The 12,888-nt window shown below is 56.7% G+C and overlaps 1 protein-coding gene across 1 annotated transcript; it reads left to right on the top strand.

Moving 5' to 3' along the window:
• Positions 1–763: 763 nt before the first annotated feature.
• LOC119100056 (ras GTPase-activating protein 1-like) lies at positions 764–11,477 on the top strand. Its single transcript, XM_037223170.1, has 16 exons — positions 764–768; positions 1,337–1,486; positions 2,160–2,366; positions 2,756–2,898; positions 3,434–3,627; positions 3,926–3,985; positions 4,520–4,634; positions 4,943–5,064; positions 7,047–7,208; positions 7,485–7,717; positions 7,954–8,074; positions 8,351–8,574; positions 8,864–9,068; positions 10,414–10,522; positions 10,924–11,028; positions 11,380–11,477. The coding sequence occupies exons 1-16, from the start codon at positions 764–766 to the stop codon at positions 11,475–11,477; spliced, it is 2,253 nt and encodes a 750-aa protein (XP_037079065.1).
• The last annotated feature ends 1,411 nt before the right edge of the window (positions 11,478–12,888 follow it).

Below are 12,888 nucleotides of genomic sequence, written 5' to 3'. Positions count from 1 at the left end.
ACAGAAAGTGACTTGAGAGAAGGCAAGGATGCCTTCTCTGAAACTGATTCAAATGCTGGACATTATCACCTAAACTTGAGAAATAGAGCCTTTAAAAGTTCACAGGCTTTCAGATTTGCTTATTGTGTTGTTTTTTTACCAAACAATGTTTGTGCTTTTACAATGGCATGGCCACCAATGCTCAAACTGCAAATGAATGCAAATACATACATTTTGCAGACCAGAGCCTATAAATTGCAGGGCAGGTAGCCCAATTATCCAGTGATGTTATCTGTTGGATAGCTCATAAATGCAGCATCAATGAACCTCTGTCAGGAATTCTCTCATGAAGAGTGAACTTTCCATCCCATGGATGTCTCATTTGCTTGGATTCATATCCATGATCACAAATGGTAGCCCTCATATCTGCTTTCCCCTTGTTCCTCTCACTCTGCACAAAGGGTTGTGCTGTTAGCAGCACAATATGTGCATAATATTGTCCATGTTTTTCAACCTGTGTGTGGAGAAAGATGTCCTTGAACCAGCTCAGCATTTTTTTTTTTCTTGGCTTGTGCTGCATTTGTACTAGGCCATTGGCACTGCAAATGGCCAGCATTTGCAATTTTCAAAATTGCAAGCAGTAATTTTCAGCATTTGCATTGCACTTCAGTGTTGCATGAAGCTTGTTATGTTTCCTTAGCATTAAAATAAAATTCAGTTTGTACTAGATGCTATTTTTCTCTCAAGTTTTCTCAGGCCATTGAGCTTTTTGCCAATTGCTGCCATGGAGTCAGGGAGGAGTTTCAAACCCCCAGTACTTTTAGGTGCAATGGCCATGTTTGTGGCATGGCTGTGCAAAATGGCACCACCACAGAAATGGGTCCTGGTAGTATCTAGGGACCAGGTACCTCCATGTCCTCACATGCACAAATGTGTAAGTCATGTAGGAGTGGTGGGTGAATGTGGCAAGGCTGAAGCTGTGTTTCATATACATGTCTTCTTCTTCAGCTCTCCTGCACCTGGATTAGCGCTCCCCTCACTCCAACCCCTGTCCAGTATCTCAGGATCCAATCAGCTGAGCACCTGTGACAAACTAATTGTGATGGCTTAGTCTTTAAATTTGCAGGTTTGGGAACCCACAGGCATGGTCAAAATGCAGCATGTGAATCCAGTTTCCAATCTGAGACAAATATCCACAAACTTAATCACGACTGTGTGGCGAGTGCTTCTTTTCCATGAAGCTGACATGGAAGGTTGCAGATAGCTGCAGGTCTTGAGCTTGTATGCCGCGGACGTATGCGCGACGGCGTGCCGCTGTGGTGGCGTGCCATCCTCACCAGCGTTCATCTCGCCCCAGATGGTACCACGGCCGGCTGGACCGGCAGGGCTCGGAGGAGCGACTGCGCACGTTCGGCAAGTCGGGCGCCTACCTCATCCGCGAGTCGGACCGCAAGCCCGGCTCGTACGTGCTCTCTTTCCTGGGCAGGACGGGCGTCAACCACTTCCGGTGAGTGCCGGCCCTGATGTCACCGGCTGAGAGCTGCTCGACCCGCCGGTTTTGTATTCGTGTTACATGCCAAAACGCTGCAGACTTGATTGCTGATAAGAAATGTCTACAGATTTTTACCTACCAAGCAAATAAAGGGTTCTTGCATGTAGGGAGGTGCTGTGGCTAAACGTAGCAGTGGAGGGGATGTTGCTCCACGTAAAACCGACATTTTGTACTTCCATTGTAAGCTGGGTTGTTCAGCTATGCATTGGTAAGGAGATGATGCCTGGGACGCCTGGAAATATAATTGTCGTTACGCGCTGGTCGGTGACGGTGTCGCAGTGCTTAAGCGCACCGACAGGTCAGCTGGGAAAGTCTGACTGCTGGGCAAAGGCAAAACAACAATGCATGGCTCAGCAGGTGTCGAAAATCTGTCATCGTCTTTGTGTCAGGGATTGCGCGTGAGCAGGTCCGCCGACCATCACTGTGGTACGATGTTTCTGACATCGCTGCAGGCATACGTAAGATAATCCAGTTTCCAGTCGGAACCTGGTTATTGACTCATGGGGCCGTAAACCATGGAACGGTTTAAGGCCAGTGAGGGAAAGGGCATCATCGGATCAGTTCTCCCGGTGAGTGGTGGTCAGCGTCACGCCACTGACCAATGGCATTTGCCGGGCCGGCCCGCCAGGATCACGGCTGTGTACGGCGACTTCTACATCGGCGGCCGCCAGTTCGCCTCGCTCTCGGACCTGATCGGCTACTACACGCAGTACTCGGACCTGCTCAAGCGCGAGCGGCTGGAGCACCCGGTACCGCCGCCCGAGCCCGTCAACGATAGGCGCAAGGCCGTCGCCGTGCTGCCCTACACCAAGATGCCCGACACTGAGGAGCTGAGGTGCGGCCAGGACGCGTGCCGCAGTGCCGTTCGAGATGTGGGACCGCGCGGGATCCTGCGAGGAGAGGCCGGCCAGGCGACACCGGTTGCCGTGCTGTCGTGGGTGGTCGTGATGTTTCAGCGCCGTGCCACGCGCAGCACTGCTTCACTTCCTTCTGAGGACTTAAAATAATGAAGTAGCTATCAAGCGTGGGCCTTTTTGTTTTTGGCAAGCGGTGAGTTTTATCCTCACTTTTATACGTGACGTGGCACATTCCTCTGTGCATTGCGGATGTTGCCATGGGCTATTCGAGCATCCGTTTTGTAGCACGCTGTTAGCTATTTCTCTAAAGATCCCTGTAACCCTCTTGTTCAAGATGATATGACGAACGTACACCACTCGGTTTCAGCTTTCAGAAGGGCGACATATTTTTCGTGCACAACGACTGCGGTGACGGCTGGCTGTGGGTGACGGCGCACCGGTCGGGCGAGCAGGGCCTCATCTTCCAGGAGCTGACCGAGACGCTGGACGAGACAGTCGACCCCCAACTCGGTCTACCCCTGGTTCCACGGCACTGTCTCCAAAAACGAGGCCGTCGACCTTCTAGTCAAAGGTGACCGACTTCGCCATTCGCCGCTTTTCCCGGTGTGTACGTGAGCGTAACGCGCGCACAGTTTCCACGGCCGTGAGGCTAAAGCGACATTTACTGCAATGCGCTAGTCCTTAGAACGACATTGACGGGAAATCGCTCACATCGGTGGGGTTGCTGCAGGAACCTGAACCTGTTTTGTTCCACCTTGGCAAAGAGTGGTGGTGGGCGCTTTTCCTTCCTCGATCTGTCCCGCTGTCCGCGAAGCATTTGCTACCGGTGGCGGATTTGCTCACCGTATCGCGTTCCGTGTTCGTGGCTTACCGTGTTCGTGGCCGGCGCTCAGCTTCCGTCGTCGCCGTCTCGCACAACACCAGAGCGTGACCCGGGCCAGCGCACGTGTGGCTGGGCGCGGCGGCCATGTGTCGCGTGACCTCCTTCCCCCGTGCCCGGCGCCGCGAGCACGCGGCCCGCGCTGACCGGCCGCCGTGTCCGCAGCGGGGCCGGGCAGCTTCCTGGTCCGTCCCAGCGACAACTCGCCCGGCGACTACTCGCTCTTCTTCCACATCAACAACCAGATCCAGCGGTTCCGGATAGAGAAGAGGGGCGTCCGGTGGGTGTCGGCGGCGTCAGTGCCGCAGTCATGGCCATGGCAGGAGCGGGTGGTCATGTGGTGTGGCGGTATCGGCGACGTCAGTGCTGTAGTGTCCATAGGAGGCGCGAGCTGTTGCGCGGTGTGGCGTACCAAACTGCTGTCCTGGCCATGCTTCTGTTCGTTGGTGATCTGACCGTGCTCGCTTGATGCTTTTGTCCTTAAGAGTTTCTCACGGCAATGCGGGGCTGTGGCTGATAGCCGGTGTGTGGACGGATGGGTAAGGGCGATGCAAGAGTTCTTCTCACGGCAATGCGGGGCTGGTGGCTGATAGCCGGTGTGTGGACGGATGGGTGAGGGCCGATGCCCTGCGCCTGCTTACGCGTTGGCGCGGGCAGGTACGTGATGGGCGGCCGGACCGTTCGAGTGTCTGGCGGCCGTCACTCAACCGGTACAAGGTGAGCAGATAGTGGAAGGACATACACTCTCGCAGCCGGTCAAGGTGCGTGCTCTTCCGCGCCAGCTGGGCCGGGCTGGGTGGCTGGGCTGGGCTGGCTGGGCTGGGCTGGGCTGGGTGGGCTGGGCTGGGGCTGGGCTGGACTGAGCTGTTCTGGCAGTTCCGATGTGGTGGTCTAGGTTGTCAGCTGTGGTCACACCGCACTGTCGTGCTGGTGCTCTGGCAGCAGGCGCCGGATAGTTCTGATGAGTGGGATCGCGCTTTGGTCTGTATTTGGTTTGTGGTCACGGTGACTGCGACACGAAAACATACTAGAGGTTATGTGTACATTAGGGAGCATGTAACTTTCCAGCAAGCCACGGTGTCACCAGCTGCTGATGGCTTTGCGAGATGCTTTATCACACTCGGTTGTTGCCGCCGCTGAGTGTGGTCAGCGCGCGGTGCTGAGCTGGCCGGCCGGGGCTACTGGTGCCGCTCAGACCAGCCAGGGGCACTGTCGTGTGTGTCCTTCTGACCGGCTCCGCTGCCCCCGCAGAAGACGAGCACAGAGCTGGACGGCCCCGTCCAGTCCCGCGACGTCAAACACGCCGACGAGATCTACGCCACGCTGCGCGAGTGCAGGGAGATGCAGGGACTCAAGAAGAGCAAAGGTACGCGAACGGCCTCAACATCCGCTGATGATGACAGGGTCGAAAACTCACCTGCGATAGTGTTGTTCTTGTGGAACGTTGGTGATGGTGTTTTTGTGTCACATGGTCCCACTCTGTTTTTAACTTATTTTGTGTGGACTGCCTGTTGTCCAGACAATTGCTGCAAAGACAGTAGTCATCGCCGGTTGCAGACATAAACGATGTACATGGAGATTCTACAGCGTCTTCTTGTCTTTCCACACACCGCCGTTAATGCATTATGTACTGTCATTTTTTTAGATGTGTTCTAATACAGTCGTTTATGCCAGGTGTTAAGATGCAGGGATACCTGAGTAAGAAAAACGAGAAGAACAAGAAATGGAAGACGATGTACTTCGTATTGCAAGTAGAGGGAACAGATACACATCTCCTTTTCTATGATAATCCCAAGGTAAGTGACCTCCTGGCGTGACCGTCACTTTTAGGGAAAGACGTCAGTGAACACCTTTATTCACTCGTTCGTGTTACAAGTTGTCTCCCCGGTTACACCTGACCTTTTGGGAGGCATCGTTCGTCCCGTATAGCACCGGGGTAGCCCTGGCGGTGACCACCTCCCGAGGGAGTGTTGGACCGTCCCCCAGTTGGGCTTCGAGGTGGGTGGAGAGCCCCGGTGCCGAATGCTTGCTAGAAATCGCATGGCTTATCAAAACTCGACAGACACCTGACCCCCGGGAGGGGGTCGGACAGCGCTGAGGCCCGGGTGCAAGGGGGATTCGCCCCCCCCCCCCTTCCCCTTGCCCTCGGATTCTGATCTTCTCCAGCGGAGATATAAAGCTTTCTATCCAACGTATATCGTTACAACGACGGAACGGCCGTGACAAGTTTGGAGACATCACGAGATGTGACAAGCTGAGGGATGGCAGCATCGAGGTAGAGTTCGCCAGTAGTCTGGAGGCGAAGCGCGCATTAGAAGCGAAGGAGTTCACTTACGCTATTCGTGGTGAGAACGGGAAACATGACAAACCGTAGCTTTGACAGTAACACCTCACAACACAACAAACTCATCTAGAGGCTGTTGTAAATTGTTGTGACTTTCGTGATGTAAGTGGGAACAAAATCGCCGGGAGCTTTCGAGGCTCGATGTAACCGTCGCGTGCAGAATCCTAGTCAGGAGAGGAGGAGGAGAACTGACGGCTACCAGCAACATCATTCTCACTTTCAATCGTCCAGATCTAGAATCAGATATTCGTGGGGCTATTGTCCGCGTGATAATCCGTCTTTTCGTTCCCCAACCTAATGCGCTGTTTTCAATGTCAACGGTTCGGCCACACGAAACCCCATTGCCGCAATAAGCCAGTGTGCAGTGAATGTTCGTCTACCACCCACCTAAGGGACAAGTGCACCGCTGGCCATCCTTATTGCGTCAACTGTAGTAAGGACCAAACACCACACGCTGTGTTTGACTACGTGCCCAGCGCTCCTCAGAGAAAAGGAGGTACCTTTGCTAAAAACGTCCAAAGAAATATCTTTCCGAGAGGCCAGATACATGTATGACGCGAATCATCCCAAGCTCTCGGATGCATCGAAAGTAAGAACTGCTTTGCCGCACAACAACGTCATCGAGCAGATGGCCGTCGCCCAGTTCGCGGGACTCCTGAGATCATTTGGTCTCACAGCTGCACCTTCAGCACGTACACCAGGCTCCCAGCCGGCGTCCGAACTCCCTCATCGCCGGCCAACCAGTCTGTAGCGGACGTTGGCGTCCGGGCTAAGCCCCTGCTCCATCCCCGGTGCCGGGCCGGTCGACACCTATCATGTTGCCGACCCCCCCCCCCCCTTCGTCGCTGTCTCCTGCCGGAGAGGAGGTTTGGACGTTGGTCCGGCGCTGCAGTGGCCCGCGGGCCCCATGGGCCTTCGCGTCGGTTTCTTCGCCGCCCTCGTCCGTCTCCGTTTCGTGTGCTCCGCTGCCTTCGTCACCTCCGACGAGATGCTCTCCAGTTCTTGTCTAATCGGACATCACTGGTGACGAATCTCACGTTTTTGTCACGACTCTGCTGTTTTTATTTCAGCATAACATAGGATCCTTTAGCCATTTACATAGGTAGGTAGTAATTTAGCTGTTATGGGCGCAAAATGACCTCGGTAGTCGGCGCGCTCTAAAACTCCAACAATCAACAAGTTGTTTCCAAGAAGAAAATAGTCATTTGCTCACTCACGTCATGTAGCAAAGGTGTGGTACTATTCAGATTGCTCGAATCTTCTCACATTCGTTCATTTCGGTATTTTGTGCGTGCAGTAATGAATGTGGCACACTGGAGGCTACTGTCCGGAGCACTTGAAAACAATATGCCTGGGTAACCTCTGGAGACAATATGTCATTCACATGTAGGCATGCGCCTTTTTGTAATCAGCGTTGTTTGTGTCTCTTTCCAGCGGATGAAACCCAAAGGTCTGATTGACCTGAGCTGTGCCTACGTGTACCCCGTGGACGACTCGTTCTTCGACCGGTCGTTCTGTTTTCAAATAGTGGAGAAGGCGCTGCCGTGCCTGGCGACGGTCACCTACCTGTGCGCCGGCTGTGCCGACTCGATACAGGTCGGTTCCCCGGAGCGTGCGCGGTCATGCCGCCGCTGCGCGTGCCACAACCTATGACGTAATCACCCCTGTTCGCACGTCTGGCGTCACGCTTGTGTGAACTTCAATGCCGCGGTGTGCTCTTGTTGGAGGCGCGTGTGGAGCGTGCTGTCCTTGGACCGCGCGCCGCCGACTGTCCGTCCGGGTCGCGTTGTGCTGTGTGGAGCGGTGCCGGGACCCCGTCACGCCGGCTGACGTGATGTCATGCCAGCTGACAGGACGTTCTGCGCTCCGCAGGACTGGGTGGCGGCGCTGAAGCCGCTGTGCGTGCCCCAGAACGCGCGGCTGCCCAAGGTGGCGAACCTGCGCGAGCTGCGCTGTCTGCAGCTCTCCGTGCTCGAGGCGTACCGGCTGCCCCTAAAGTTGGTGCCCAGTCCATTTTGCGTCATCGCCGTCAATCAGGTCAAGGTGGCGCGCACCAAGGTCAAGACCGGCCCCGACCCCGTCTGGGGCGAGGACTTCGTTCTGGAGTGAGTGAAGGGCGTTTCCAGTTTCAGCTCTCCGTTTTTTTCTTTCTTTTTATCCGGTCGTGGTGAACAACGTTAACATCTGGTACCCACTTGTTCATTCGGAGTGCCAGGTGGCTGACCTCACAGCTGCTTATGTCTTCGTCGTGGTACGGTGTCATCGCTCCAACTGCGACTCTGTGGCATGCCCGTCGCTCCACCGAGCTGCAACCTGATTGACTTGTGACCGACCGCTTCAGCGACCTTCCGCCGGACGTGCTGACCTTCAGTGCCATCATCTACAATAAGGGCAAGCGCTCCAAGGACAACGAGGTGGCCGAGGTCACCCTCGAGCTTAAAGACCTTGTCAGCGGGGAGGAGGTCAGTGATCACGAGGCCAGCAGGTGGCTCCCACGGGGATGAAATCCGTCTTATGAGCCTCAGCGTGAACACATTTGATACTAGCCATTTCAAATGCAGGGGAAGGATGTGGCAGCATTCGTTTACGTGAGACCAGCATTAATTTACAATAATCCGGGTATCAGTTGTGTGGCGCGCTCCCCCTTCCTCCCTGCCGGAGGTGGCTTGGCGCCCGGCCGGCGCTGCCAATCGGCGGCGCCCGCTTGCCTGAGCGTGACGCCCCGGGCCGGCCGGCAGACGGAGAGAACTGGCTACCAGCTGTCGGGCATCACGCCGATCGGTGAGTGGGGCTCGCTGCGGCTGCGGCTGCGCTACACGCACGACTTGGCCATGCCCTGCGAGGAGTACTCGTCGCTCAAGGAGCTGCTGCTCGACGACCAGCTGGAGGCGGTGCGCGCCCTGGCCGGTCTCCGACACGGCGACCGGGTGCCGCTGGCCGCCGCCCTGCTCAAGGTGTTCAGGTCAGTCGTGTGCGAGCATCTGCCAGTCACGGTGTTCTGGTCAGCCACCGGTGACCAGCTTCGGGATCTCCCAGTCACGGTGTTCCGGTCAGTCACCGGCGACCAGCTTCGGGTCATGGTGTCCCGATAAGTTACTGGTGACCAGCTGCGGGTCACGGTATTCAGGGAGTCACAAATGGGCAACCTTTAAATGTGGTTCAGGCTGATGCGATCCATCACGAGGGGTGAGCCTGTAGCCACCGGTCGGCCGGCCTCGACCTGTACGGCCCCGCCCCACGCCGTGCCGCAGGTACGAGAAGAAGGAGGCCGAGCTGCTGCAGACGCTGAACGACCTGGAGATCGAGACGGAGGAGGATAAGTCGACGCTGTTTCGTGGCGCCTCGCTCACCACTGCCCTTCTGGACCTCTACATGAAGTCGGTCTGCACCGGCTTCCTGCACGTCGCCGTCTCCGACATGATCAATCGCATCGTCGAGTCCAAGCAGTCGTGCGAGGTAAAGCTCGGCACACTGTGACGAGGTAAAGCTCGGCACACTGTGACGGGGTAAAGCTCGGCACACTGTGACGAGGTAAAGCTCGGCACATTGTGATGAGGTAAAGCTCGGTACACTGTGACGAGGTAAAGCTCGGCACACTGTGACGAGGTAAAGCTCGCACACTGTGACGAGGTAAAGATCGCACACTGACGAGGTAAAGCTCGGCACACTGTGGCTGTGACGAGGTAAAGCTCGGCACACTGTGACGAGGTAAAGCTCGGCACACCGTGGCGAGGTAAAGCTCGGCACACTGTGGCGAGGTAAAGCCCGGCACACTGTGGCGAGGTAAAGCTCGGCTCACTGTGACGAGGTAAAGCTCGGCACACTGTGACGAGGTAAAGCTCGGCACACTGTGGCGAGGTAAAGCTCGGCACACTGTGACGAGGTAAAGCTCGGCACACTGTGACGAGGTAAAGCTCGGCACACTGTGACGAGGTAAAGCTCGGCACACTGTGACGAGGTAAAGCTCGGCACACTGACGGTAAAGCTCGGCACACTGTGACGAGGTAAAGCTCGGCACACTGTGACGAGGTAAAGCTCGGCACACTGTGACGAGGTAAAGCTCGGCACACTGTGACGAGGTAAAGCTCGGTACACTGGCGAGGTAAAGCTTGGCACACTGACGAGGTGAAGCTTGGCACACTGTGACGAGGTAAAGCTCGGCACACTGTGACGAGGTAAAGCTCGGCACACTGTGACGAGGTAAAGCTCGGCACACTGTGACGAGGTAAAGCTCGGCACACTGTGACGAGGTGAAGCTCGGCACACTGTGACGAGGTAAAGCTCGGCACACTGGCGAGGTGAAGCTCGGCACAGTGTGACGAGGTAAAGCTCGGCACACTGTGACGAGATAAAGCTCGGCCTACTGTGACCTGCATCTTGTTAAAGGGATGCGCGGCTTTTGCTCAGTGTCGTTTAGCCTCCAGGCAGTGGCCCGTTCTGGAGCTGCATGGATCAGTGTGCTTACAAACATTGTACAAGACCTGGTCCGGCGAGAATTGGTGCATGGATCACCGAGCGTACTCCAACAGAAAACCACGCACCGCGTATGAATGAAGTATCGGTATCACTCACGTCGCCTTAACAGAAGGTGTTCATGCAGCTCTCTATTGTTTGCATTGAACGCCGGATCTCGAGTCTTTGGTGGCGGTGTGGTATGACGCAGCATCCACTTTTGGCGTGTTTTACGGGCATATCCCGCTGAAGGCGGTATGTTCACCATGTGGTCAGCCGTCGGTCGGGTGAGGCGAGGACCGCCCGCGTGGCCGGAGTCCCCGTCACCGGACTGATGTGGCCGTTTCAGCTGAACCCGTCCAAGATGGGCCACCAGGAGGACGCCTGCAGCAATGCCGAATACCTGCTGGAGGTGCTGGACAGGATCACCGATTCCATATTCCTGTCGGCAGAGGACTGTCCCCGGTGGGTAAAGCCTCCCCCTCTCTCTCTCTCTCCGGACCGACTGGTGCTCTGTAGCGTGGGATGACGATCTCCCCTGCCCGGCGACCAGGAGTCCGCGTGGATTTCACGATCTGTGCAATCCCAGTGATCTGTGTCCCGTACCATTGGCGTTGGGTTCAGTGTCGACGGAGGTCTTGGACGACCGCTGTGCCTGAACCCCCGCCCGCGGTGTCTGGACCCGTGCTCCGCCGTGTCTAGACCCGTGCTGCCCTCGTGCCGGTGTCTGGACCCGCTCTCCGCCGTGTCTGGATGCGTGCTCCGCTGTCTGGACCCGTGCTCCGCCGTGTCTAGACCCGCGCTCCGCCGTGTTAAACCCATGCTCCGCCGTGTCTGGGCCGCTCTCCGCCGTTGGCAGACGCTGCCGCCTATATCTGCGGCTGCCTGCAGCGGAAGCGTGCCGCCAAGTGGCCGAACGAGAAGCACGTGCGCACGCGCGTCGTCTCGGGCTTCGTGTTCTGCGGTGATCTGCCCTTGCCATCCTCAACCGCGCCAGTTCGGTCTGCTCACCGGTACGTGGCGGACACCGGCCGGGGTGGGGGGAGGGTGGGGGGGGGCAGGGAACGGAGGGAGCTGAGCCCGCACGCAGACGGAGCCGGGGCTCCGCCGGGCCTGGCTGGCGCGGTCCGGGCTCGGATCTCTACGCGCCCCGCAGTGAGTGTGGTGTGCTGATTGCTGTCCACTGGCAAACCTCAGGAGGTTACTGTTGTTTTTCGGCGGCGCGGCCCCTGTTCCGCTCGGTGCTGTGAGCGGCGTACGGGTGCTGGGTGCGACCGGCCCGCGACGTGCCTGACAGGCGGCCGTCCGTCCGCAGAGCCGCCTCCGCTGCAGGGCGCCCGCTCGCTGGTCATTGTGGCCAAGTGCCTGCAGAATTGGCTAACCTGGTGGAGTTCTGACGGCAAGGAGCATTAACATGGTAGGTGGTCAACCCGTTCATCATCAAGAACCGCGAGCGATGGTGATCTTCCTCGACCACCTGTCGGTACGAGATGCGCTGGCTGTACATACACTGATGCGAGTTGAGTGCTTTCCGCAGTGTTTGTCGCTTCACAGGCGCGGTTCTGGGCAAGGAAATTGCCTGTGACCAAACGCCCGTGAATTAGACAGCGTGGTGTTTGGCCTGCGTGCCACTGGTTTCACGAGTGCCATGGGCCTGACCCTGGTCGGCTGAAAATTGTGCCAATTTAACGTGTTGCATTCTGATGTTTGACATTATCGGAAAAGGAACCGATCAGCTCGCACTTACGTCATTGGGAAAGCCAAGCGGATGGGCATTTCGCGGTCGGGCATTTACACCAAGGGCATTTCGTGGGTGGGGAGGTCACCTGGGGAGGGTAGCCCGACCGGAATGTTCAGCACACCTGCCTGGCGCTCCGCTCCGGCATCGCTGGGCGGCGCGGCAGCGTCGACTATCGGCGTAACCGTGCGCCCTCATTCGACAGAACGTGCAGGTGCGGCCCGAGTCGGAGGACCTGCCGCTGAAGGGCGACCCGGCGCGAGAACTGGGCACCATCCACCAGACCTGCTCGCTCCACATCAAACACATCCAGGACCAGTGCAAAGTGCAGGTGTGGCCGCGTGCGCAGGCGGCCATGGCGAACACGGGTGCGAGGGCGGCTGTGGTCTGAGACGCTCCGTCGTCACGCCGTGGTTCTCAAAAGGAGATTTTTTGCTGTTGTGCTTACCGGCATGAAATGCTCACACGCTGTACTGTTGTGCAGTAGATGAGTAGTTTGAGTAACTATGTTTCAGACTCAGCGCCGATTATCCTTAGTAACGGAGCTCACATGTTGATATTGAAAGGCTTCTAAATATGAGGAAAAAAACTGAAAAAGGCGGAAAAGTACACCGAAGACAAGCGACCAATCTAGTTTGGAGTCGACGCCGTGGTGGGACATTTCGAAACGCCTAGATTTGTTTCTCGTCCGACTTTCGTAGCATGCCAAACGAAGGACGGTTCCGGTCCATCGGTGGAAAAAACGCCAGGAGAGATGATTAGAGCCCGGAAGCCGAGCGGTGCCACAAGTTCTGCATGGTTCCCAAAGTCTGGAAAACGCGCGCACGTTGCGCCCAATCCAATTTGAGAACCACACGGCTTCTGGCCAACATGTGCACCATCTGACTCATGTATGTTTGAATCCTCCGAGTGAAGCTGTCGCGAATGAACCCGAAAACAAAACTTATGCTTGTACGGCATGTCGGCAATGCACGCGTCGAGAGGCGCTGATGTTCGCATCGGAGACGAGATGCAAGGATCGCAGACGATGTCGATTGGGACGCGGGTTGTTGACCAGGCACTTGCACTTGACAATTTTACTGTGAT

This window comes from Pollicipes pollicipes, unplaced genomic scaffold (assembly GCF_011947565.3).
Source record: "Pollicipes pollicipes isolate AB1234 unplaced genomic scaffold, Ppol_2.1 Scaffold_4881;HRSCAF=5763_pilon_pilon_pilon, whole genome shotgun sequence".
NCBI classification, from domain to species: domain Eukaryota; kingdom Metazoa; phylum Arthropoda; class Thecostraca; order Pollicipedomorpha; family Pollicipedidae; genus Pollicipes; species Pollicipes pollicipes.
This window is presented reverse-complemented; position numbering and strand designations above follow the sequence as displayed.